General features: G+C 50.4%; 2 protein-coding genes across 6 annotated transcripts in view; one reads left to right on the top strand and one right to left on the bottom strand.

The window, feature by feature from the left end:
- On the bottom strand, window positions 1-24,515 carry SDHA (succinate dehydrogenase complex flavoprotein subunit A). 2 transcript variants are annotated; one of them, XM_021076931.1, is made up of 15 exons: window positions 23,988-24,515; window positions 17,590-17,676; window positions 13,664-13,825; window positions 12,807-12,950; window positions 12,455-12,619; window positions 11,085-11,233; window positions 10,037-10,161; window positions 8,619-8,787; window positions 7,533-7,728; window positions 6,782-6,953; window positions 4,803-4,921; window positions 4,462-4,573; window positions 4,224-4,354; window positions 2,600-2,713; window positions 1-308 (listed from the first exon to the last, which is right to left on the bottom strand). In XM_021076931.1, the coding sequence occupies exons 1-15, from the start codon at window positions 24,048-24,050 to the stop codon at window positions 222-224; spliced, it is 1,995 nt and encodes a 664-aa protein (XP_020932590.1). In that variant the 5' UTR covers window positions 24,051-24,515; the 3' UTR covers window positions 1-221. The 2 variants fall into 2 exon arrangements, with proteins under 2 accessions (XP_020932590.1, XP_020932589.1); XM_021076930.1 differs by having other exon boundaries at window positions 17,590-17,679; window positions 23,988-24,110.
- CCDC127 (coiled-coil domain containing 127) overlaps window positions 24,153-26,838 on the top strand; it is a 7,932-nt gene continuing 5,246 nt past the window's right edge. Inside the window, exons 1-2 of one of the 4 annotated variants that reach the window (XM_021076939.1) lie at window positions 24,153-24,274; window positions 25,480-25,610. In XM_021076939.1, coding sequence (XP_020932598.1) covers window positions 25,490-25,610 — 121 coding nt within the window. In that variant the 5' untranslated portion in view covers window positions 24,153-24,274; window positions 25,480-25,489. Of the gene's footprint in view, window positions 24,589-25,479; window positions 25,611-26,838 lie in introns of all 4 variants that reach the window. The other 3 variants (XM_021076936.1, XM_021076938.1, XM_021076937.1) reach the window with 3 other exon arrangements.

The following is a 26,838-nucleotide window of genomic DNA, read 5'->3' on the forward strand; positions in this document are numbered from 1 at the left end:
TGGTGTTTCACTTGGGAATTGTGCCCAGTTTTATTATTTCACAAGAACGAAGCAGGGACAAAGGCAAGCGGGGCACCTCCTGGCTGCGACCGGCCTCAGGCAGACCATCTCTATCAAGCGGCACCTCAGTCGCTCGAGGGCAGAACTGAAGAGGGCAGTTGTGACATGAACACTGTGTGAGCTATTATACATAATTACAAGAGCTGGTAAGGCCGGTCTCCTCAGTAGGAGCGGATGGCTGGGGGGACAGTGGCACAGTCAGCTTCATTCAAAGTTTTGTCGATTACGGGTCTGTATTCCAGAGAGACCTGAAAAAAGAGTTAGTGCACAAAAATGAACAAACCGTTCTCTCGCATGCTTCCAGAAAATTAACCACAAGGCAGATTTGCAAACATTCAGGAACTTAAAAACAGGGATCCCGAGTTCCTGTTGTAGCCCAGTGGTTAACAAATCTGATTAGCATCCATGAGGACACAGGTTCGATCCCTGGCCTTGCTCAGTGGGTTAGGGATCCAGCATGGCCGTGAGCTGTGGTGTAGGTCGCAGATGCAGCTCGGATCCCACATTGCTGTGGCTGTGGTGTTAGGTCAGCAGCTACAGCTCTGATTGGACCCCTAGCCCGGGAACCTCCATATGCCACAGGTTCAGCCCTAAAAAGCAAAAAAAGGGATCCACTGGACTATTTCAATAACAAATTCAGGTCTGACTATGAAAATCCATGTAAGAAAATACAACAATTAAAATAACACTGTACCAGGGAGTTCCCTGGTGGTGCAGCAGGTTAAGGACCCAGGGTTTTCACTGCTGTGGCTTGGCTTTGATCCTTGGCCTGGGAACTTCTGCATGCCACAGGCATGGCCAAAAACAAAAACAAAACATACTGCCAAATTCTCAATGCTTTAAACTAAAACTGAAAATGCTCAAAAAGTAGGTGAAACCCTATAAACGCTGTCATCCTTTAATTATGTGTAAACTATGTATTTATTTGTATTTTTTTCTACTTCTTTTTTACTTTTTAGGGCCCCACCCGCACTACATGGCGGTTCCCAGGCTAGGGGACAAATCAGAGCTGCAGTTGCCGGCCTACACCACAGCCACAGCAATGCAGGATCCATGCCATATGTGGGACCTACACTGCAACTTACGGCAACACTGGATCCTTAACCCACTGAGCAAGGCCAGAGATCAAACCCACATCCTCATGGATACTAGTTGGGTTCATAACCCACCGGGCTACAAGAACTCCCTAGTTTTTTCCTATTTCTTTATTTATTTTTTTTTTTGTTTTGTCTTTTTGCCATTTCCTGGGCTGCTCCCGCGGCATATGGAGGTTCCCAGGCTAGGGGTCTCATCGGAGCTGTAGCCGCCGGCCTACGCCAGAGCCACAGCAACGCGGGATCTGAGCCGCGTCTGCAACCTACACCACAGTTCCCGGCAACGCCGGATCCTTAACCCACTGAGCAAGGGCAGGGACCGAACCCGCAACCTCATGGTTCCTAGTCGGGTTCGTTAACCACTGCGCCACGACGGGAACTCCTAGTTTTTTCCTATTTCTAAGAGATTGTTTATTTGTTTTTGCCACTTCTGAGGCATATGGAAGTTCCCAGGCAACAGACTGAACCCATGCCATAGCAGTGACAGTGCCAGGTCCTCAACCCACTGAGCTACCAGGGAACTCCCTGGGTTGATATTTATACACACAGACTTGAAGGAAATATAGAATATCTCTTACTGGTGAGTTTATAAATGTTAACTTTCTTTATTCTTTTACTCTCTAAAATGAGCATGTATTTCCTTGGTAGTCACAAAAACACCCAATCATTATAATGATAGGCTGTACTGAGAGGACAGTCTGATGCCATACACTGTCAGAAAATAGCCTACGTGAAAAATTAGGAAAACTACTGTCCGCAAACTAAATCGTCACACTGGGCGCCCACAGAAGTGTGAGAACACTGCACAACTTAATTTCTGTAGATGGAGATGGAAAATTCAGACTATCCCCTACGAGCTCTGAAAAGCTTAAGGAGAAACACTTTTTATCTTAGTTATTTCTGAATCTTAATGTCTGGCAGAAATGCCAACCGGGTGAGTCATGCTCCAGAGGAGTAACTGGGCTGTGGGCCCCCTGCACTCTCAGCTGGCTGTTCCCAGGACTCCCCCTGCCTGCCCTGCCCCTCCTCCACTCCCCCTGCCTGGAAGTGAAGGGCTGAACAGCATCCCTGAGGCTGCTTCTAGGAAGCCCAGTCAAAAGGAAAGGAGGGGAGGGCTGCTTTCCAGCCCCAACCCCACCCTGACCCCAGTTCTCCAGGGGCTCAGAAACCTCCGTCTCATCTCCTCCCCGACCACAGGCCCCTGGCAATCACGCCTGCCCCGCAACGGTGCTGTGCGAGGCGCCCCTTGTGAACCACCCGCCCCATGGGGGATTCTATGTCCAGGCAGAAGGCTGACTGACAGTGTCCTTTCAGTGGTGTCTCAGATCTGTCAACGGTCAGTTTAAATCCATGCTGCTTCTCTCAGTTCAGCAAACACTGACTGCACAGCACGTGGGGACAGCACACGCATCAGCGCACTCGAGCCGAACCCGTTCCCCAGATACCTTCCCGGTCTTGACATCGACATAGGAAAGCGTGTGCTTCCGCCAGTGCTCCTGGAACGGCTTCTTCTGCTGCCCCTGGATGGGCTTGGAGTAATCGTACTCGTCAACCCGCTCCTGAGGCCACAGAAAGTAAGTTTAGTTCAGAAAATGCTATCGACAATTATTCTACAGAGCAAGGTGACCAGAAAACACGGCACACTCGTTCAACAGACACACGAGACAGGTGGGACATTAATCCCCCAGACCCCACTCAACGAGGAGGGCGCCACGTCAAAGCCAACCTTGTTCAAAGTCAGGACCTGCCGCCCTCCGTGCCCAACCCACGTCCCCTCTACAGGTCCCATGGCTCCCACATGCACAGAGCTGGCCTGAGGAGCACAGGGCAAGAACGTGCCGCCGAGCAGGGCACGCAGTGGGCGGGCCGATGAGGCCCTCTCTCCGCGGTGGCCCAGCCCAGGGCCCCTGCCCTGTATCTGTCCCATCGCCATGGCAGCGCAGCGGGATCCTGGACGCCACTGCTGCGTTTCGACATCCAGGACCGACGCTGGAATGAAATCCACCCTCCGTGCACGTAAACGTTTACCTAAGCTTCGTCTTTTCACTCTACACTCCTGGAGAACTCCGCTTTTTCTTTCAGCCTTTTTATTTAAATGTTCCAGTTTTAGCAAACACATTAAAATTTTCAAAAACTTTTAAAGAGAAGCTGAAAACGCTTCAGGAACATCTTGCCCGTGGTACCAGATAAGACACACACGTCTCTTCAAATAAAACCCAAAGCCCCGGACCTCTTGGCCATTTCTGCTGAGGGAGAGCTCTTGCCTGGGGCGCACGCCCTTGGCTTCTATACCTGCACCTACCGGGCACACGCACATGCATGCACACACGCACAGGGCCCTCCCAGGGTGAGCAGGTTCTGCCTGTGCAGCTGCTGAGGCATTGCAGCCACAGGAACCACCAACAACAGGCTTCCAGGAGAGGCTTCCGTCCTCGGTGCACAGGGCCAGGCTCCCTGACCTCCTCCTCTACCCGAGTCCGAGGCGACTCTAAGCCAGCTCCAGTAGCAGAGGATTAGTTCATAAGCCTCACATGGCACCAAAGTCTAGTTCTTCCTGCTCAGCCTCCAGCTGAGCTACCCAAACACTGTCCAGGACCAAAGCCTGAGTGTGCTTCGTGGCAAACTGGCTAGGGTCCCGCAAGCGTGCCCCGTCCCCGCACAGCCCCTTCCATGAACCTGACACTGCAAGCCAGGGACTCCTTTCTGCAGAATCTGAGCTCTCCATAAAAACCAGTTCATTTAAAAAACCAGTGACCTGAGATGAGGCTCTCAATCCCTTCCCAAACAAGGGGGCCCATGCTGACTCATCATTTCCGATCAGGAAGGGAGTGCCCCCCCAGGAAATGGTGCCAGCTGCACGCTGATCTTTGTGCTGGCAAGGCTCAGAGATGCAGCAACAGTGACCCAAAGCAAGAAAACATCACCCTAGGACTGAGCACGGTGAGAATATAGCGAGAGCCCCTCCGTGACTTCCGGGAAGTGCAGAGGGCGCAGCATGGGAGGCAGAGCAGACAGACAGCGGGAGGACAGTGGCACGCAAGTGGCACCAGCACACAAAGGCAGGCCCACCTTGAAATCCTCCCTGGCGTGAGCGCCACGGGACTCCTTCCGGGCCTCTGCCCCATAAATGGTCTGCAGGGCGCAAAGCATCAGGTTCTGCAGCTCCAGGGTCTCCACCAGGTCAGTGTTCCAGACCATTCCTGGGGACACCAGGCACACGTCAGACGACGGGACCCAGCCAGGGCCACTCAGCGAGGCCAGGCCCCCAAGCGCCCAGCAGGCCAGGCTGGGCCCCGGAACCGCTCACCTCTGTCAAACGTCTTCAGGTGCTGCAAGTCTCCGTAGAGCCGGAGGATCTTCTCACAGCCTTCCTGTAACACGCTGCCCACGCGGAACACTGCGGCGTGGCTCTGCATCGACTGCGATAGAGCACCTGTCAGCGTTTCGTCCGCATGGCAAGGAGCCCGTGCCCGCAACTGCCGACTTTCAGACTTTTTACAGGAACGTGAACTGGTCAGTGCACTGCCTGCCACACCGCCCGGGCGCTTCTCTCTTACTCAGGCCTGAACGCGCCTCCCTGACTCAGCAACCCCAGCGCAGGGCTAGGGCACAGCGGCTGCTCACTGCAGAGCCCACCCCAGTGCCTACCTTCTGCATGCTGAGCCGCAGCTCCGATGTCCTTATGGTTCCGTTCGCAAATCTCAGTTTGTCAAGATTCATGACCGATTCCTCCCCAGCATTTGGTTTAATTGAGGGAACTTTATCTCCTTTGGAAAAACAGAACAGAACAAACGCGTATGAGGCCCTTTCAGGGGGATGGAAAATGCAGGCAGAGCACCGGCCTGTACCTCCCTACCCCGGAGGCATCATCCTTTGACTTGAGGCCTAAGGATAAACAAAAAGACAAAATCTCTGGCAAAACTATGTGTCCCATAAGTACTCTGAGAATGAGCAAAACAGGAACTGTCTCTTCATGTCAAAACTTAAGATTTATGTGAACAAACCTGCACCACTACTCCATCAAGGAAAACCCGCACCCTCCAGAAGAGCTGTTCCCACTACTTCTGCGCGCTAACTCCCCCTCGGGGTTCTCAGACTTCAGGGACAAGGGGTTGGGGTGGGGAGGTGACGTGTCCTGGCCAAAGGTGTTCAAGGGCCTCCTGCTGACCCTGGCCCCGTACCCTCTTACCTAAACCTCAAGACTTGCTGTTCTTGCCTTTCTCAAAAGATAAATGTCTTGAGAGTTTCTAAGCTTTTGGGGGATGACGTTTCTAAATGCGTTTTCACAGAATGTACTGCACGCAGGTGTCAAACACAGGAGACAAAGGCCTGCAGGCCCTCTCCCTCCAAGGCCAAGACCTCCCCGAGCCTCTAAGGAGGCGATTTTCTTTGCTTCTGTTTTTAATCCTTTAAATTTTAACACATGAACAGGAGCCTATAATCACCGTGATTGGAGTACAGAATAGAGTCTAAGTATTTCAATATTTATAATATTCCCATTTGGGGAAAATTAGTGCTGCAAACATTTTTCCTTTTCTGTTTCTAAAAATGAAAACGTCACAAAGCTGCAATTCCCCCTTTAGAGCCGTTTGCTGTTCTGACAAGCAGAGCTGTGTAAGCCCCACCATGAGTGTCCCCAGCCTCTGGCGACCACGCGCAGCTCCTGCCCTGGTTTCCTTCTCCAGAATGTCACAGAAGGCATCACACCTACGTGGCCTCTTGAGTGGATCACACAGCCTGGTGCACTGGAGATTCCTTCATGTGGCTGCACGTGGGTAATGGAATCAGAGCCACAGCCGCAGCCACGCAGGGTCTGAGCCGCACCTGTGACCTCCGCCACGGCTCACGGCAGTGCTGGACCCTCACCCCGCCGAGCGTGGCCAGGGAGCCGCATGGACACTACGTTGGATTCTTAACCCGCTGACCCACAAGGGGAACTGCCAAAGTTTTTTAAAGTGTGCTCTGATCCTTCAGACAGAAGAGCATAAAGCACCTAAGTTATACTTTTGCTCACTGTCAAAGGGGGAGCCCCCACCTCCTGCCCTGCTGAACGGCTGCTATCAGGCGCCAGCTACACAAAACGAGCACTAGCGGTGGCGTCAGAGCAGCACAGGTTTCTTCCTCAGCAAATTATCACCACAAGGAGCAAAACCTCTGCTGGAAATCCAGTCTCACCAAAGAGGGAGAACATTAGCTCATCCCTTTCTTCTTTAAGAAATTTAGTTCTATTTTGTTTTTATTATTTTACTAATTTCTCCAAGTACCATTTATACCAATCGAAGACATTTTCTTAAAGGTAAGTAACCCATACCTGACAAGTGATATGTGATATGATAAACCTCCTCAAGATAATAATTTCCCAATAGTGACTTTTCTGAGCAGAACATAACAACCTCAAACAATCTGACTAAAAAGTTTACTCTCCTAACGGCCCCCCCGGCCTGTATCGAGCCTCAGGTCTACAACCATAAACATCTCTGAATTTCTGTTTCTTCACTTCGGGTGGGGTGCGGGGGGAAGGGCAGCACTGGCCCCCACTCTTGACCAGGGAGTAAACTTCCAGTTACAGATCCAGGCTCTGTAACCTCCGGTCTCCGGAAACACCAGGCCACTGGAGGGAAGTGTACCTGGCCTGCAGGACTCCGCGATGCTCAGGGCACATGCCCGGCCGAAGACAACGAGGTCCAGGAGCGAGTTTGCCCCCAGGCGGTTGGCACCGTGCACCGAGGCACAGGCAGCCTCTCCGCAGGCGTACAGCCCAGGCACCACCTGGTCCTGGCCGTTGACGTGCCTCAGAACCTGAGGAAAGAGACTAGATTCCTGAGGGCCGTCTGCACAGGCCACCTGCCCTACAGCAGGGGTGGGAAGGAAGCGGTGAAGACACGGCCCAGCCTCCTCCCCCCCCCCGCCCGGCCCAGGTCAAGGCCTCCCAGTCCCACTCACACCCGGCGGGACCTCGCCCACCACCTGAAGTGCCCGGGACTCAGGAGGGGCACAGCAGGTGGAAGAACTTTCAACTGCGAGGCAGAGGACCGGGGTCGTCGTCAGACCTCAGCAGCCAACCCCTCGCCGCACGAGGGCCCGGAATAAAGTGGCGCAGAGCCCTCTGCAAGCCGCAGCCGCCCAAAGGCCCTCGGCGGGAGGACACGAGATTCACAGGTTACCGCACGCGCTCGGGGAGGAAAGTCACTAACAACTGGAGAGACGGCAAATGGCCTTTACCTCTGTTCACGAAGGAGGGATTCATCAACTAGTAATAGTTAACGAAGGCAGGAGCACAACGACTGGACGATGGCCAAGGCCCCCGCACCCTGCAGCAGCACCAGCGCCCACAGGGCTTCGCCGAGGAGCCCGCCTGGGAGCGTCTTGGCGCCTCACCTGCCCCTTGTAGTTGGTGGGGATGCCGCCCATGTTATAGTGCACGGTGGGGAGCACGGGGATCGGCTCCTTGGTGACGTCCACACCCGCGAAGATCATGGCCGTCTCCGAGATGCCAGGCAGGCGCACCGCCAGCTGCTCAGGGGGGAGGTGGTGCAGCTGCAGGTACACATGGTCCTTCTCGGGGCCGCAGCCTCTGGGGGGAGAGACCGTCAGGGGGAGGCCAAGGACAGCCATCAGCAGACCCGCGGCCACAGACCCCGCGCCCACAAGGCTTCACACTCTTCAGGCCTGCAGAAGATGTCCCCTGCACTAACGCCACCTCTTCACAGCGTCTTTCCTCGGTGCCCACTAGGTGTCAGGGCGGACAGCCACCCCCCCTCACCAAGCTCGCACCAGGGCTGGGAGGCCACGATCTGCCAGGCTCTCCGTAGTGAACTCCCAATGCTCCCAAGACCACCCCCCAACGTCTCACTTCTCATGCACAAGCGTACATCTCCAGGGCCCACGCCCGCAGGAACCTAGCCAGTGTCCCGCCAGTGGGTGGGTGTCAGGCGCTGAGGCCTCCAATGGCTTTTACTCAGGAACAAACCGCCCATCAACCTCGAAGCCCCCAACCACCTGCGGGCTAAACAACACACCACCGAAGCTCACGTGCTAACTTCAGGGTGGAGTGGGTCCCCCCCGAACCCCCAACACACACACACACACACACACACACACAGTGTCGCTATCACAAACTCACACAAATTATGTTTCACAGATTTGAGAAAGATTTACAGAAAACTGGCTAAACTTCTCAAAACTTCTTTTGGCCTCACTCAAGTCATGTGGAAGTTCCCAGGCCAGGGACTGAACCTATCCCAGAACGGTGACAATGCCGGACCCTTAACCTGCTGAGTCACCAGGGAACTCCAAGATGTACATCTTCAGAGGCCATAAACCGACAGACAACAGTCAAATGCTCACGAGCCTCCTGAGGGGGTGGCGCTGACACTCACACAGAAGCCACCCGGCCTGAGCTGGACCGAAGACGTGAACAACAGCCCCGAGGGCAGGGTGGGCGCTGGGGACCACCACACACACCTTCCTTCCCGGATTTCCAGAGTCATGGACCGGGACACGACGTCCCTGGATGCCAGGTCCTTTGCGACGGGGGCGTAGCGCTCCATGAACCTCTCACCCTGGCTGTTGATAAGGATGCCTCCCTCTCCGCGGCACCCCTCTGTGATGAGACAGCCAGCGCCGTAGATGCCTGCCAAGAACCAGCCGATCACAACCGTGTCACCTGAAATCACACTTTCCCCGAGATGCCAGGGGCAGGGGTGGGCATGGGGGGGGACACACTGGCTAGACGTGACGGGATGGAGGGAGGGCTGAGTGACAGAAAGCAGTGGCCAGGCTGCAGAGGGAGCTCGGCTGGGCAACGAGCAGCTTGCCCAGCACCTCGCTGAGGACATGATAAAGGATGGGTTAGGTTTCTCGGGGGGTTTAATTTCTGAAAGTCCTTCTGCACGATGAATTTGTGCTGACCAGTCTGGAAAGTTGACATCTAAAGTAACCAGTCGTCAGTGAGGCAACGATGGTTACAGCCTTGGCTTGGGTGCAGCTCTGTGTACAGTTCCACTGCTCAGCGCACTCCGGGGGGGGGGTGTTCCCCATTCTCAGAGACAAGCCCACTAATACGACACTGGGCAGGTCAGGGCCAGACCCAAATCTAGTGGGGGGCCCTGTGCCCTAATCTCGACCATCCCTTGATGTAACGAGGACAAGGCCACCCTGTGCTGGACGTGCACGTGTCGCATCGGGTAGTTTGAAGGCTGACACTTTTATGAGCGCACCAAGGGTTACCCTGCTTTCAGAACAAGATGCAAAACCCTGCATCTCATCATTAATGGCATTTCTTCCAGTGGCTTAGTTCCCGCACATCGAAAAAGAAACAAAAGGAATGGCGCTCTAAGTACAGAGGGAATTAATTCACAAGTATTTCCCATCCCTGCCAGAGCTCAGGAAGAACAGGCTGACAGAGCAGGACAAACACAGGCCTGGTTCTTCAGCGTGGTGGTGGCTTATCTGCTGACAGAGAACAAGCCAGAAAGAAGGTTCCAGATGGAACTTGCCAAGCCCCTCAGGCTCCTGGCCACACGTGCACTCGTACCTTCTCACCAGCTAACACCTCAGGGAGCCTGGCTGCCCCCGGAACTCACCCTGTGCCACTTCTCTGCCCAGGTATAACCCCTCTGGCTCTGCCAATGGAGGTCCTAGCACTTGCTGCGCCCTGAGGATGGCAGTAAAGGGGACAGACCTGCCCCTGCCTCCCAGAGGGAGCTGACGCCCCAGTCAAGGAGAGGGCCACGGGGCCATCATTGCCAAGACCAGGCCCAGAGGGGTGAGGGTGGCCTCGCCGCCGCGGGGGAGCAAGAGGAAGTCCCAGGGGCTGAGACACAAGAGAGCAGAGTCCCCCAGGGACGGAATGTCAGCCACGAAGCGCATGATCTGTCTACCTGTAGGGTGGAACTGCACGAACTCCAGGTCCTGGCAGGGAAGGCCCGCCCTGGTGACCATGGCGGTGCCGTCTCCGGTGCTGGTGTGGGCGGACGTGCAGCTGAAGTACGTGCGGCCGTAGCCTCTGGAAGACAGATGGGCCAGCCGAGAGGTCACTGCACCAGCGTGCCATCAACACCTCCCTTCTAAGGGACCGGAGGGGACAGAGCAGCCCAGGGAGTAGCTCCTCTGGGAGGGCCGCCTGTACACTCTGCCCTGGACAACTGGAGGGGAGCTCTCGCTGGTCCTTCAGGGCACCTTTGTGCTGAGTGAATGATCGCTCTGGTAACGACGTGTTACTTTTATAATAAAATATAAAGACATTCACAGATTCACTTTTTTTTTTTCCCCTTGCTTTTTAGGGCTGAACCCTCAGCATATGGAAGTTCCCAGGCTAGGGGCTGAGTCAGAGCTACAGCTGCCAGCCTACACACAGCCACAGCAACATGGGATCCGAGTCGAGTCTGTGACCTATACCAGAGCTCACGGCAACGCTGGATCCTTAACCCACTGAGCAAGGCCAGGGATCGAACCTGCAACCTTGTAGATGCTAATCGGGTTCATTTCTACTGCGCCACGACAGGAACCCCTGGATTCACTTTTTTAAGTGCTAAAATAACACTTAAGGCGTGTAAGGGCTGAAATACCAGACTGACGGTGTAGCAGATGGAATTTACTCACCTCCTCCCATGAACAGCACTCATCCGCCCAGACATCCGCAGAAACGCAAAGTCCATTAAAAGCAAGAGCTGTCACTTCAGAAAGCACCACACGCCTCCCCAGGCCTTAGTTTCCACAGGGTCCCCCCAGTTGTGATCCAATGACACTTTGTCGCCAACCCAAGGCGGGTGCCGGTGTCTCCCTGAGGCTGGCAAAGCTGCAACCCTCACTGGATTAAGTCACAGCCCGGGCCTCAGCCCTTCCTCCATAACGCCTCTGTTTTTATTAGAATGAAGACGCCAGCGCTCAGCCTGCCCGCAGAGAAGTAAACGCAACACCAGTTCCTACCCGGTAGCGACAACAGTGTTCCTGGCTCTGATGCGGTGGATGGACCCGTCTTCGATGCACAGGGCGATGACTCCACGACACTCCCCGTTTTCCATCAGGAGATCCAAGGCAAAATACTCCACAAAATAGCTGGTATCGTACCGCAGAGACTGAAAGAGAAGGTAAAGAGATCCTGCGCTTGCAACCACGCTGCGAAACCCAACGGGTTAGGGTCGCTGGTCCAGTGTGGGGCCGAGGGGCCAGGCAGACCTCGGCGGAGAGTGGGCTGGAAAAGGAGTCGCAGACGTCCACCCGTGGGCGACACTGCCGATGCCACTGCGTGACAAAGCTGCACCAACGCATCCGAAGAGGACGCCGTAACATGGGACGCATCTCCCAGCTCCACACAACCCCAAGAGGCGCCACACACAGCACGGACCTCCCCTCAGAGCTGCCGCCAGAGCTGGGTCCACGGACACAGTCTCACCTGAGACCAGGCTACAGTAGGTGGGCACTGCCATCACGTGGCCACTTAATGCCAGTAAAACAAAACCCCCCGCATGTTTCCAGCCCAGAAGAAGGGTCAATCCTGGACTGCGCCAGCCCAGGCTCGAGAACCCACAGCCCCCTGGTGTCTTAACACCTGCAAATCAATGATCTGTCCCCACTGAAAACAAGAGTACAGAATACTCATTACGCTGAATCAACATTATTCAAAATATTGACTATTTGGTCAAAGTTGGCCCTGCTTATCCAGTGACCACTGTCTCTCAAAGTCATAAGCCAGTTTAAACTGCGAAGTATTAAAATAAAGCAATCAATTCAGAAACTCAGTGGGCAAAGAGCCTCAAAATATGTGCTCTGTTCCTACCCTTTCAACATGACAGATCCCAAGTTCAAACCTGATATATATAGTGACTATCATTTTCATTTTCTAAAATACATTTTTTTTTTTTTTAATCTTTTTAGGGCTGCAGATGCAGCATATGGAAGTTCCCAGGCTAGGGGTCCAACTGGAACTGCAGCTGCCAGCCTAAACCACAGCCACACCCACATCAGATCTCAGCCTCCTCTGTGACCTACACCACAGCCACAGCAATGAAGGAACCAAGCTGTGTCTGCAACCTACACCACAGCTCACGGCAACGCCGGATGCTTAACTCTCTGAGTGAGGCCAGGGATGGAACCTGCGTAATTTGTTTCCACTGAACCATGACGGGACCTCCTCCTAAAATAAATCCTTTCAGGTTAACAACGACCCGGCTAGCCTGCTGCTTTTGAAGCGACGCCGGGGGGACAGGCCACCACGCTGGCCTCTCCCCAGCGCAGCTTCCCTCCTCACACGTGCCTGTCCGGCCTCACCCACCACCCAGGCACCCGGGGTGGCTCACCCTTCCGTACAACGTGTGCAGCAGTGAGTGGCCAGTGCGGTCGGCCACGCAGCAGCACCGATGGGCCTGCCCGCCCTTCCCGAACTTGAGGCTCTGTCCGCCAAAGGCGCGCTGGTAGATCTTGCCATCTTCGGTTCTGCTGAACGGCATGCCGTAATTCTCTAGCTGGGAAACAAGCGCAAACACCTAGCACCTAGCACTTGGCCGACTCACACCGGAGCTGTTCTCTAGAGACCCCGCGTGAAGACATCCTACAAAAACATCAGCACCAGCAGGGAGAGTCCCCGTTCCAGCAGGTCGTGGCCATTCTGCTGGCCACCCGCCCACACGGGCCGGCCAGCGGGGACGTTACCTCTACCACGGAGGCGGGGGCCTGCTCTGTCATGTAGTGGATGGCGTCCTGGTCCCCCAGCCAGTCGGAGCCCTTCACAGTGTCGTAGAAATGCCACCTCCAGTTGTCCTCCTCCATGTTCCCCAGGGCAGCATTGATGCCTCCCTGAAACACGAGCAGCCCCAGGAGCCTTGGCAAGAGGCCAACAGCATCTTCCAGGCCCACCTCCCCACTGCCTCCGGACTGGCATCAGGTGCAGAAAAAGAAAAGCCAAGTGCTCATGGGAGAGGAGTGCGAGGGATCTCCCTGCCAGCAGCTTCCAACCTGGACAGGGTCCAGTGACGGACTCCCCCCGCCTCAGGCACCTCCCCAGTGAGAGGGACAAGGCTTCTTACTTTCCAAACCCAGCCTGTGAAAGGGACTCGGCAGACCTACCCAATAATTTTATGACAGAGATTCCCAATGCTGCTTAAGGGCACGTGTTGGAGACAGGATGTGCTCACTGCCAAGGGCTCAGAACCACACTCCCCACCCCCGCTTTCCTCCTCTGCACGGCCCCCGCCCGCCCACTGCCTGTCCCTCAGAGTCACAGAAATCCCAGTACACGGACAAAGGGACAAACATTTACACCCGCCACAGCCCCAACTTTCAACTGCATTACTCCCTTTAGATGACACCAGTCCTAATACAAAATAGCAAGTACTACAGTAGCAGGACACAGAAAGCTGGCCTAAAAAGATGCAAAATACGTGGTCCGGTGCGTACCAGGGGGTGGGGGCAGCGTGGGCAGAGATGGCAGGCGAGGAAGCTCCAGGGCAGAGGGGACACACACCCTGAAGCACCTCACAGACACCGAAAGGACTGGGGAGCCCCCATACCTGGGCTGCAACAGTGTGTGATCTGGTGGGAAAGAGCTTCGTAACGCAGGCTGTGTTAAACCCGGCCTCAGAGAGACCAAACGCAGCTCGCAGGCCTGCCCCTCCGGCACCAACCACCACTGCGTCAAATTCATGATCCACTACTGGGTACTGCGTAGAAATCTGGAAAAGAAAAACTCATCTGTCAACCTCCAGGTTAACCAGGACCCTGGACACTGAGACCGTGGTTTTGGCAAAGGCTCCAGCCTGCGCTGGGACAGACCATGAGGTGCCAGGCAGGAGTCACAGCAGCGTGGGGGGCACATCTTCAGTTCTGTCAACAGCAGCGCCCTAACCCGCGGAGCTAGGCCACCCGCTGCTTAGCTGAAATGCTGACAACTCAAAGCAGGGAACCAGAGGGCAGAGGAGGGCAACATCACAAATCGAAATGCCAGTTCTAATTGTGGTTTTTCTTTTCAATTACCATCTTTTTTAAGAAGAGATTTTTTTAGTTATAGTTGATTCATACTGCTGTGCCAATTTCTGCCGTACAGCAAAGTGACCCAATCATACATATATATACATTCTTTGCCTCATTTCATCTCCCATCATGTTCTAGCCCAAGACAGGGGGCACAGTCCCGTGCTGCACAGTAGAACCTCATCGCTCGCCCATCCTAAATGCAGTGGTTTGCATGTACCAACCCCAAACGCCCCAGCCATCCCCTCCCCCCCCCCAGCAACCACGAGTGTGTTCTCCACGTCTGCGTCGGTTTCTGTTCTGCAGAGAGGTTCAATTGCGCCATGTTCAAGATTCCACATATAAGTGATTTGATTATCATTTTTACTCACCTTTTTACCTTTACATCCACACCCACAGGCTCATACACATCTAAGCTTCTTCTAACGTGGTACACGGATCATGATTCCCCACCTGTGATCTGCAACCTTCTCAGGCAACCGCTCAGTGTGGTCAGCATTCAGGTGAGCGTCGTCCAGTTCACCTGGGCAACCACCCAGGCGCTGAGGACACAAGTCGATCCTAGGTTCATGTTGTATTTACCACCGAGAAGGTGTCAACTAGCATTCCGTAACCATCGTGAGGTTATGAGAAAGGAACACGTGAGTGGATTTCAGTTTCTTCAACAGAGAGACGGGCCAAGGAGCTGCTCAGTCCTCAGCTGAGCAGGTGTTTGTCACCAGGCATTCCAGTAAATACTATTAACCTGACATTTGTATTTCATTGTTTTGTTTACTTAAAGTTTAACCTGGTTTACAGGTTGGGTTCATCCCAGGTTCACAAGGATGGTTCAACATACGCAAATCAATCAGCATCATACACCACATTAACAAAAAAAAAAGTCAAAAATCATATAATCATCTCAATAGACGCAGAAAAAGCATTTGACAAAGTCCAACATCCATTCATGATCAAGACCCTCGCCAAAGTGGGTATAGAGGGAACATTCCTGAATATAATCAAAGCCATTTATGATAAACCCACAGCAAATATAATACTCAATGGGGAAAAACTGAAAGCCTTCTCACTCAAATCTGGAACAAGAGAGGGATGCCCACTCTCACCATTGCTCTTCAACATAGTTTTGGAAGTCCTAGCCACAGCAATTAGGCAAACAAAAGAAATAAAAGGCATCCATATAGGAAGAGAAGAGATAAAACTGTCACTGTATACAGATGACATGATACTATACCTAGAAAACCCTAAGGACTCAACCCCAAAACTCCTTGAACTGATTAATAAATTCAGCAAAGTAGCAGGATATAAGATTAACATTCAGAAGTCAGCTGCATTTCTGTATACCAGCAATGAAACATTAGAAAAGGAATACAAAAATACGATACCTTTTAAAACTGCACCTCACAAAATCAAACACCTCAGAATACACCTGACCAAGGAGGTAAAGGACCTATATGCCGAGAACTATAAAACTTTAATCAAAGAAATCAAAGAAGATGTAAAGAAATGGAAAGATATTCCATGTTCCTGGATTGGGAAAATCAATATTGTAAAAATGGCCATACTACCCAAAGTAATCTACAGATTCAATGCAATCCCTATCAAATTACCCATGACATTGTTCACAGAACTAGAACAAACAATCCAAACATTTATATGGAACCACAAAAGACCCAGAATCGCCAAAGCAATCCTGAGAAACAAAAACCAAGCATGAGGCATAACTCTCCCAGACTTCAAGAAACACTACAAAGCCACAGTCATCAAAACAGTGTGGTACTGGTATCAAAACAGACAGACAGACCAATGGAACAGAATAGAGAACCTGGAAGTAAACCCTGACACCTATGGTCAATTAATCTTTGACAAGGGAGGCAAGAACATAAAATGGGAAAAAGAAAGTCTATTCAGCAAGCATTGCTGGGAAACCTGGACAGCTGCAGGCAAAGCAATGAAACTAGAACACACCCTCACACCATGCACAAAAATAAACTCCAAATGGCTGAAAGACTTAAATATACGACAGGACACCATCAAACTCCTAGAAGAAAACATACGCAAAACACTCTCTGACATCAACATCATGAATATTTTCTCAGGTCAGTCTCCCAAAGCAATAGAAATTAGAGCAAAAATAAACCTATGGGACCTCATCAAACTGAAAAGCTTTTGCACAGCAAAGGAAACCCAAAAGAAACCAAAAAGACAACTTACAGAATGGGAGAAAATCGTTTCAAATGATGCAACTGACAAGGGCTTAATCTCTAGAATATATAAACAACTTATACAACCCAAGAGCAAAAAAACCAATCAATCAATGGAAAAATGGGCAAAAGACCTGAACAGACATTTCTCCAAAGAAGATATACAGATGGCCAGCAAACACATGAAAAAATGCTCAACATCGCTGATTATAAGAGAAATGCAAATCAAAACTACCATGAGATACCACCTCACACCAGTCAGAATGGCCATCATTAATAAATCCACAAATAACAAGTGCTAGAGGGGCTGTGGAGAAAAGGGAACCCTCCTGCACTGTTGGTGGGAATGTAAACTGGTACAGCCATTATGGAGAACAGTTTGGAGATACCTTAGAAATCTATACATAGAACTTCCATATGACCCTGCAATCCCACTCTTGGGCATCTATCCGGACAAAGCTCTACTTAAAAGAGACACGTGCACCCGCATGTTCATTGCAGCACTATTCACAATAGCCAGGACATGGAAACAACCCAAATGTCCATCGACAGATGACTGGATTAGGAAGATGTGGTATATATACACAATGGAATACTACTCAGCCATAAAAAAGAATGACATAATGCCATTTGCTGCAACATGGATGGAACTAGAGAATCTCATCCTGAGTGAAATGAGCCAGAAAGACAAAGACAAATACCATATGATATCACTTTTAACTGGAATCTAATATCCAGCACAAATGAACATCTCAGAAAAGAAAATCATGGACTTGGAGAAGAGACTTGTGGCTGCCTGATGGGAGGGGGAGGGAGTGGGAGGGATCGGGAGCTTGGGCTTATCAGACACAACTTAGAATAGATGTACAAGGAGATCCTGCTGAATAGCATTGAGAACTTTGTCTAGATACTCATGTTGCAACAGAAGAAAGGGTGGGGGAAAAAATGTAATTGTAATGTATACATGTAAGGATAACCTGACCCCCTTGCTGTACAGTGGGAAAATGAAAAAATAAATAGATAAATTAAAAAAAAAAATTTAACCTGGTTTATAGATATGTAAGAACTACAAGCAAAAAACGTTAATACCTATGCTTCTATTTGTACAATTAAACTTTACACTAAAAATAATTGGAGCATGCACTAGAATGAGAATTTTTAAAGTAAAACCTGTGTGTTACTCAAATACGTTAAAAACTGGTATAGAACATTATTCCTTTCAGTTAAGAAAATTACTTATAATGGAACAAAGGGCGGTGAACTTACCGCATCTGAAACTTTGGCCGACGACCTCTTATTGCCATCAACAGTGAAGTGAAAGCTGCGGGCTCCTATGGGTGATGCTGCTGGCTGCTGCTGAAACAGATGGGGAGCACTGAGTGCCTTTACAAAACAGGAGACTTCTAGTTAAATCAGCCCTGATGGACAAGGTGAGGGCTGAGGGGCTGAGGGCTCGGGGCAGGCCCAGGAGGGGAGGAACCGGCTCTCCCACAAAGGCCCTTCTGGACGATGCCTAATTTCTAGACAGGGCTCTCACTGACTCAGGAAAGGAAAAGCACACTTCCCCATCAATCTCCTGATTTAGGGCACTTGTGGAGAACGCAGGGCCAGCTCAGCAGGGGTACTGGAGCGCCTCCGGGGGAGGTTCTGCGGCTCACAGAAAAGGTGCTGGCTGCACGGCGCCTTGCTGGCGGGTGCTCCAGGGCAGGCTCTGTCAGCCCTGGGGCACCACCTGAGCTCCCAGAGACACTCCTGGTGCTGCCTTACCACTCTCCACATGGCTCGGCCACACCCCTCATCCACTGCATCCATGGTGCTGTTCCCGCTGGCTGAACACCTGTCCCTGGCTGTTCTCCAAGTCTATGCTTAAAAGTCCCATCCTTAAACTATTTACTCAAGAAAACGGTATTAATAAAATCATTCCAGTGTGAGAGGCAGCATTCTTCATGTGCCAAGAATGGTCAGTAATTCAGGGAACACGTCTTTCCATTCTGCTGACCGCATTTTGGGAGGTTGCTGTTAAAAGTCTTAGAAACATCTTAAAGAACAGTTTTGGGAAAGAAGTACATTCAACGACGACAAAGAGGATATGAAAGATGCCTTCAAGTATGCCACGATGGAGAGGCTTTCACTCTGTGGGGAGAAAAATTATCCTATGGGAAAAACAAGCGGGGGAGTTCCCGTCATGGCGCAGTGGTTAACGAATCCGACTAGGAACCATAAGGTTGAGGGTTCGATCCCTGCCCTTGCTCAGCGGGTTAACGATCCGGCGTTGCCGGGAACTGTGGTGTAGGTTGCAGACACGGCTCAGATCCCGCGTTGCTGTGGCTCTGGCGTAGGCCGGTGGCTACAGCTCCGATGAGACCCCTAGCCTGGGAACCTCCATATGCCGTGAGAGCGGCCCCAAAGAAATAGCAAAAAAAAAAAAAAAAAAAGAAAAACAAGCGGGGATTATGGGGGGACACTTCCAAAGACAAAACGAACTCCAGGAGTTCCCTTTGTGGCGCAGCGGAAACGAATCACACTAGGAACTGTGAGGTTGCGGATTTGATCCCTGGCCTCTCTCAGTGGGTTAAGGATCCAGTCTGCCGTGAGCTGTGGTGTAGGTCAGAGATGCAGCTCGGATCCTGCGCTGCTGTGGCTGTGGTGTAGGCCGGCAGCTGTAGCTCTCATTGGACCCCTAGCCTGGGAACCTCCATATGCCACGGGTGCGGCCCTAAAAAGACAGAAACAAACAAACAAAACAACACCCAAAATGAACTCCAACTGTGCTGTTTTAAACTGGCCAGACTTCCCTGGAGATGAAGGGCTCAGGCCGGGGCTGGTGACCTGACCGCCTCTGAGGAGCATCAGAGGCAGTTCCCTCTGACACAGAGTGGTGGCTGACAGAAACAACTGAGCTTATTTTAAAAGCTCCAATTACAAAGCATTTCTTGGATTTTTAATTAGATCTGAACCAACAAGAGCGATATTCTTGAATTCTGCAACTGCAATGTTAAGTACATTTGTGTTTATTGACAAAACCAACTTAGTGTTTTTCCTTCAGACATGGACTAAACAGAATATTCTCCAGCTTTATTATAATTTTTAAATGGTAAAATCATATTTTAACTAAAAATTAGGTCGTTGAAAGAATTTTATTACAAATGTTCTTGAAATTTTCATAAAGTACAACATGAGTACAGATAATAGTACTAATAAGAATAGTACATGTTGTGATATCAAATTAAAATAAAAATAACAGGGAGCTTCCCTATTCTTTCTAGGATGTTCTTATTGAATAAAGACAGACAGACACACACACCACTCAGCTAGCTTAAAAAGTGGCAGCTACTGTAATGAAATCCTTAACAAAGTATCACATTATCCCTCTGTGGAAAAGAGTAACACTATTTTTTGCATCTAAATGCAATCTGGGATGCGATTTTAGAATTTGAAGAGTCCCTGGAGTTCCCGTTGTGGCACAGTGGAAATGAACCCACTAGGATCCATGAGGACTCGGGTTCGATCCCTGGCCTTGTTCAGTGGGTCAAGGATCCAGCGTTGTGTGAGCTGTGGTGGAGGTTGCAGACAGGGCTCGGGTCCCGAGTTTCTGTAGCTGTGGCGTAGGCCAGCAGCTGCAGCTCTGATTCAACCCCTAACCTGTGAACTTCCATATGCTATGGGTATGGCCCTAAAAAGCAAAAAAAGAGAATTTTGTCGAGTCCAATTTTAATCCAATTTCTGTCTTTAGATAAAATTCACTTTGTGTCATTTATCAATCTAATGTTTTTTGAAGAAAAACCTATCAAACGTTTTCCAACGGGGCAACATAAGGAAGAAAGCAGAAATCTACCCAAGGTAGAATGAAAAGAACACAGCGTTCTTAACAACTCTGTTGAAGTAAAAGTACAGGGAACTGAATTAGCAGGAAAAAGGGACAGAGACGTGCAAAGGTGAGGGATACTGATATTCTCCAATAAGCAAAATGGGGAGTCCCCGTCTGATAAAACTCACCTATGAATCATGAACGAGAAACTAATTTGTAAGTACAGTCTATACAATTACAAAAGCAGCCAATAAAGGATCTGAAAGTGGTTCCATAATTATATTGGAAGAACTCAGGATGTGGCCAGTGGGATGGTTTAAGGGAACTAAATCCTCATTTACTCGCAAAAAGCAATGTCTAAAATGGATAAAAATGCACCTGCATATCAGCTAGTGAAATGCAGGTAAGTAGCAGAGGTCAATACCAAACACAATTCAGAACTGAGTCCACTGGGGACAGAGGTGGTCTTATTCCTTTTCAGTTTTAAGGACTCCCGTATTCACTGTCTTTCTTAACTACATATAATAACTGTGTAATTATTTTCACTAAGTTTTACAGGGTTTTCTTTTAAAGGGGCATTTAAAATACAATTCACATGATTTCCAAGCAGAGGGTGTGACCTGTGAGCACCACGAGAAGGTTTCACACCTTCTTGACCCCACAGAGAAAGGGAGTCTCTGCAGGGAACAGGAGGGCTGGGCTGGCTCCACATCCTGTACTTTCCCCAGCATCCACGGACCCTTGGGAAAAATCTCTGGGACTCCAAAATAAGATGAATATCCATGTTATGAACCAAAATCAAGCCACAGTTTCTCAAGCGAAGAAGGAAAAACATCACATGGAATGCAGAACTGAATGCCAGTGATATTATAATTATCCCAAATAGCAAAACCAAAGGTTACTTACAGTGGCCTAAATGATGTAAATCTAGATACACCATTAAAACATATTCGAAATGATAAAGTCAAAGAAAAAAAAATTGACTTGTTCTAAAAAAATACTTTTTTGAAAACTGAAAAATCTCATTCAAAGTTAACCAACTTTTTGGACCTTTAAAAAGTAAGGTTTTGCTTTTTCCTTTGATTTAACTACTTTGGAACAGTTTACAAATTGTGTCAGTGCGCTGGGACAATTAAAAAGAAAACATAGACAAATAAACAAAGGTTTAATAATTTTATAACATGAAAGCAGCTGTAAATATAAAATGACTTGGCAACACCACAGAATTGAACAAAATAAGATAAAGAAAAATTTCCTGTGGGCTTTATTCAAATTATCCTCATCAGGTACATGCCATCAACATTCTTCAGCTAGACAGCATTAATTCCTTTTTTTGGTCTGCTAATTTGATGCTTTTGTTCTTGCCAATCTTAAATTCCAATAAATACTCAGCCTTGGACAAATTAATTTCCATAGATGAAAATAATTTCCAAAGCCACTTTCATCAAGACAAAAAGACTTTATTTATTAATTTTTTTTTTGCTATTTCTTGGGCCGCTCCTGCGGCATATGGAGGTTCCCAGGCTAGGGGTCTCATCGGAGTTGTAGCCACTGGCCTATGCCAGAGCCACAGCAACTCGGGATCTGAGCCGCGTCTGCAACCTACACCACAGCTCATGGCAACGCCGGATCGTTAACCCACTGAGCAAGGGCAGGGACCGAACCCGCAACCTCATGGTTCCTAGTCGGATTCATTAACCACTGCGCCACGATGGGAACTCCAAGACAAAAAGACTTTAAAAACCCAAGACCAAGAGTTCCCATTGTGGCACAGTGGTTAATGAATTCGACTAGGAACCATGAGGTTGTGGGTTCAATCCCTGGCCTTGCTCAGTGGGTTAAGTAAGGATCCTGCATTGCCATGAGCTGTGGTGTAGGTTGCAGATGTGGCTCAGATCTGGCGTTGCTGTGGCTGCGGTGTAGGCTGGCAGCTACAGCTCTGATTAGACCCCTAGCCTGGGAACCTCCATATGCTATGGGTGCGACCCTAGAAAAGGCAAAAAGATCAAAAAAAAAAAAAAAAAAACCCAAAACAACAAAAAAACCCAAGACCATCTCCGGTAGACCTAATCTATGGCTCAATTTTGCTAACGCTACCTTGCCATCATGTTCACAAGCATCTGAGCATGGGCTGGTGGTGAAGATTCAAGGAGAAGATGAAGCACACAGCTGGCGGCTAAGAGCTCATTCAAAGGAGTTCACTTCCATCAGGCCAACAGGAAAGGAGAGGTTTACACTCTAACCTGTTGCTCCTAGAACTTTACTCCCTCATAAACTGACAAAGGGCAGGTGGTGGGTAAAGGGCGCCTGCAGGCTGGAACAAGGACATCAGGCTCAGTCTGGGTTGGCAGATTTGTCAGCTCTTCTCCAATCACCACCAGTTACCAATCTGTCATCTCACCTGACAAGAAGGACCCACTTAGAAGTTTGTTCATGCTTGGCTGACTAAAACCAACCCACTAACCACCGGCTTCATTTCCTGCTTGTGGACCCCCTGCTTCCACTGTGCCTTAGAGCCAAGGCTTGGGGACTGGTGAAACATCTGCTCAGAAAGCACCAGCACCTGAAACACGTGAAAGCCTTTAAACTCTTTCTGGTGTGGCAGAATGTCTAACTAAACCTCCTCATATTCAACACAATGTTTAATTCATATATACATATATATATTTGCCTTTTTAGGAACGCACCCCTGGCATGTAGAGGTTCCCAGGCTAGGGTCCATTCGTAGCTGTAGCTGCAGGCCTACAACACAGCCATAGATAGCAAGGTAGGATCCGAGCCAAATCTGCGACCTACACCTCAGCACACATCAATGCTGGATCCTTAATCCACTGAGTGAGGCCAGGGATCAAACCAGGATCCTCATGGATGCTAGTCAGGGTCGTTAACCACTGAGCCAGACAAGAACTCCTAATTCTGGTCCTTTATATCTATTTTTTTTTTTTTTTTTTTTTCGTTTCATGGCCGCACCTGCAACATATTGAAGTTCCCGGGCTAGGGGTCGTATCCGAGCTGCAGCTGAGGCCTACTCCACAGGCACAGCGACACAAGATCCGAGCGATATCTGTACCTCACGGCAATGCCGGATCCTTAAACCACTGAGCGAGGCCAGGAATCCAACCCGCATCCCTATGGATACTAGCCGGGTTCTTAACCCACTGAGCCCCAAAGAGAACTCCTCAATTCCTGTAGTTTAAAGAGGAGAGAGTTGTGGGTATAACTACAGACATATGTCAACAGTATAACGCTGGTGAAAGCCCTGATTCCGTTGGGACCTTTGACATTCAATTACTAACTAGGTGGCCAGGCGAGTTCACGTTATAAAACCAAATATCTAAACCCCCTAAATTCAGTGCTTCAGTAAAACCCTAAAGGGTCGACTCTGACGATCTGTCCGGAGAGGAGACAGGAACCAGCAGCCAGGCCTCGGAATGCACAACTCGACCGACTCGAGTAGGGCCTGCGGGGCCCTGCAGGAAACGCCCAGGACACTGTCCCGCGTCCGCCGTGGTAATTTTGCAGTAAATGCGCAGAGGCCACCGCACAGCCCTCAGGAGGCCCAACCTAGTGCCGGGGATCAGCTCAGACCCCACCCACCCGCAGGCCGCCCTCCGGCCGCACGACCTTGGACAGCCCCCTCCGCGCAGCGGAGCGGGCGACCTTGGCCGAGGCCCCGAGCTCCAGGCAGGGCCCCGGGCGGAAAGGGGTCCCGGGCGGCTACAGGGTCGTGACCTTCACCCAGCCAGCGCGGACAGAACCCGGCGGGCCCTCCCCAGCCCGTCCCATCGCGGGGCTGGGGGTGCGGGACCCGGCGTTCGCCCCTTCCGGCCCCTCCCAGCCCGCGGCGCCGACTCACCGCCCAGGTCAGCGCCAGGCGCCGGGCGCGCAGCAGCCGTGACACAGCCCGGACCCCCGACATGTCTGCCGTCCGCAGCGTCCCGCTAGTCCCCGCGCTGATCGCGCCTGCGCACGTCGCCGCGACCCGGGGACGACGGGGGGTGGCGGGGCGCCGCGCCTGCGCACGTCGCAGCGCCGGGGTCTTACGTCGCCGCGCCCGGGGTTGAAGGGGCAACGCCGCGCCTGCGCAGAGAGGACTGGCAGACGGAGGAGTTCAGGGACCTGGGGCCCAAGGTCCCGGCAGGGGTAGGTTGCAGTCGGGGGTCGGGTCGTGTCCGAGACCAGGCGTCTTCACAGGCTCGCCTGATTTCTGCTCTGGTCCCGACGGTGTTCGATTTTTCTCCAATTTACGGGAGTTTTGCGGAATGAACCAGTGCTCGCAGGTACCCCACTTTTCTTTATGGGACGGAGCCGGAGTTCCTGTATCGAGCAGTTCGACGACCGGCGGCCCTGTTGGAGCGAAGTTAGGCCCAGTCCGGGCCGGGTACCGCTGCTTTATTAGATTGCACGCCTCTTAAATTGTACGCCCCGGGAGGCGGACCCTGTGGTTTATGGGAAAGGTGGGCGGCGCGGACCCTGCAGCTTATGGGGTGAAGGGGCTCTGAGCGTTTTGGCTTCAGCGCTTTCAATCTCTGACTTTTTGTTTTGTTTGTTTTTTGGTTTTTAGGGCCGCGCCCGCGGCATACGGAGGTTCCCAGGCTAGGCTTTGAACTGGAGCTGCAGCTGCCGGCCTATGCCACAGGCGCAGGAACATCAGATCTGAGCCGAGTTTGTGACCCACACCACAGCTCAGAGCACCGCGGGAGCCTTAACCCACTCAGCAAGGCCAGGGATCAAACCCGCAACCTCGTGGTTCCTAGTCGGATTCATTTCCGCTGCACCACGCAGGGAACTCCGGTCTGATTTTTTTATTCTGTGTTCACCGCAAGCTCTTTGACATTAGGTACTGGAGCCTTGGTGTGTGCGTAATTTTTTCATTGCCAATTAGAATTTTATATCTTTAGTTGTTAAATAAGTATTTATCGCAAAGCCCGTTAAGAGTTTTTAAAGTTTGATTTGAGTTCCTTTTGATTATATATCTCATTCTATCTGTGTTTCAGTCATTTGAGACACTTCTCTCTACCATGACTTGTGAGTTACTTTTGTCTGAGGTCTTGGTTTTCTCTTTTAATCCCATAAGGCTCAGTGCTGTGCAGCAGCACATAACTGGATCTAAACCAAAATTGTGTTTGTTTTTTGGCCGTGCCCACACCATGCAGAAGTTCCTGGGCCAGGGATCAAACTTGAGCTACAGCAGTGAAAGCAGCAGAGCCTTAACCCATGAGCCATCAGGGAACTCCTGAGCAGAATTTTTTGAAAGAAAACAAGACTCACATGAGCCAAGTAGACGATAAAATTAACAATGTATTGTGTTCCTTTTGTGTATTAATGGTGTTATCTTTTATTTCAAGGTGTATCTCCATGAATAACTTAAATGACCCCCCAAATTGGAATATCCGGCCTAATTCCAGGGCTGATGGGGGTGATGGAAGCAGATGGAATTATGCCCTGTTGGTTCCAATGCTGGGATTGGCTGCTTTTCGTAAGTCATGGTTTTCCTAACACATTTGCTGGGCTGAGAGTGTGGGGCTTAGGAACCTGAGAGTTGTTGGCTGGAAAAAAAAAAACGTGCATGAGACCCGTGCCTTGGGTTTTATTCAGTGTCTTACTGAAGACCATGGCCCAGGGTATGGCTTCTCAGATAGCTGTTAGGAACTGCTCCAAAGAGGTAGGGGGAAGCCAGGATATATGTGAATTTTTTGGCTGGGAAATACATACGGTCAAGCATACGTCTTGGTAAAAGATTACTGCTTGTCACACCAAAAATCCAACAACAACCAGGTATCTCAAGTTAATGATTTTAGTGCTTACCACCCTATGGGAACACGTAAGTATTTGAGGTCATTGGAATTCTTCCTTAACTTGGTTTTCTTAACTATGTAGGGTCATATGCATCCAGACGAGAGAGTGCATTCACTCTGAGTGCCTTTCAGGGTGAACTTGCAGGTCAGCAGGGGCAGTGATGGCCTGATGGTAAATTTCAGAAAAAGGTCTTTGTTTTTATAAATGCAGCACGTGTATACCCTAGTTTTATCGCATAAGGTACATTTTGGGCAAATTACTTAATCCTCCGAGCCTTAGTTTCTCTGACCATCGTAATTACCTCAATGCAGTGTGAGGGTTAAATAAGACAAGATATTTAGAGGTGTTTGTGTGGAGTGAGTTCTGTAACTGTGAGCTCCCTTCAAGGCTTTGTTGCTCTGCAGGAGGCTCCCTTGCTTCAGTGGCCTTGTAAGGACTGATGAGGAATAAAACAGACATAAAGGAAAACTGGTTTGGGGCTCTGTGTAATATTGAGGAGGTCAGTCTTTGGGAGATTTCATCCATGAAACCTCTGCCTAGCAGGCCAGCAAATCTCTCTTCTTTAGGTCAGCTTTGTACCACTTTGGGGAAATTACTAGTCACTGGTCAGTTGTAATCATTCTTGCTTTTAGTTAATATCCCTAGTACATGATAAATTTCCTGAAGTGGAGGAGTTAGTTTTATGTTTTGTCATTGTTGGGGAGGAAGAAATTTTCCTCTATCCTTCTAAGTTTTTCTGGCTGGTCTCAGAATTAAATTGATGTGAGCCGGAGTAGCAGGAGAAAATCAAACAAAAGTTGTTACCATGTATACATAGGAGAGACCCAGGAACACTGAGTAAGTGACTGAAATGGCATAAGCCCACACCTCAGGTACCATCCTCAGCTCAAGACAAAGGAGGGTGGTGG

This window comes from Sus scrofa, chromosome 16 (genome assembly GCF_000003025.6).
Source record: "Sus scrofa isolate TJ Tabasco breed Duroc chromosome 16, Sscrofa11.1, whole genome shotgun sequence".
In the NCBI taxonomy this organism is placed as follows: domain Eukaryota; kingdom Metazoa; phylum Chordata; class Mammalia; order Artiodactyla; family Suidae; genus Sus; species Sus scrofa.

Coding starts and splice junctions, on each gene's coding strand:
- SDHA (XM_021076930.1), bottom strand. CDS start 24,050: ATGTCGGGGGTCCGGGCTGTGTCACGGCTGCTGCGCGCCCGGCGCCTG. Junction 8,788..10,036: donor CGTGCAGTTCCACCCTACAG/GTAGACAGATCA, acceptor GGTTCTTGGCAG/GCATCTACGGCGCTGGCTGT. Junction 4,922..6,781: donor CGCGGAGTCCTGCAGGCCAG/GTACACTTCCCT, acceptor GTTTTTCCAAAG/GAGATAAAGTTCCCTCAATT.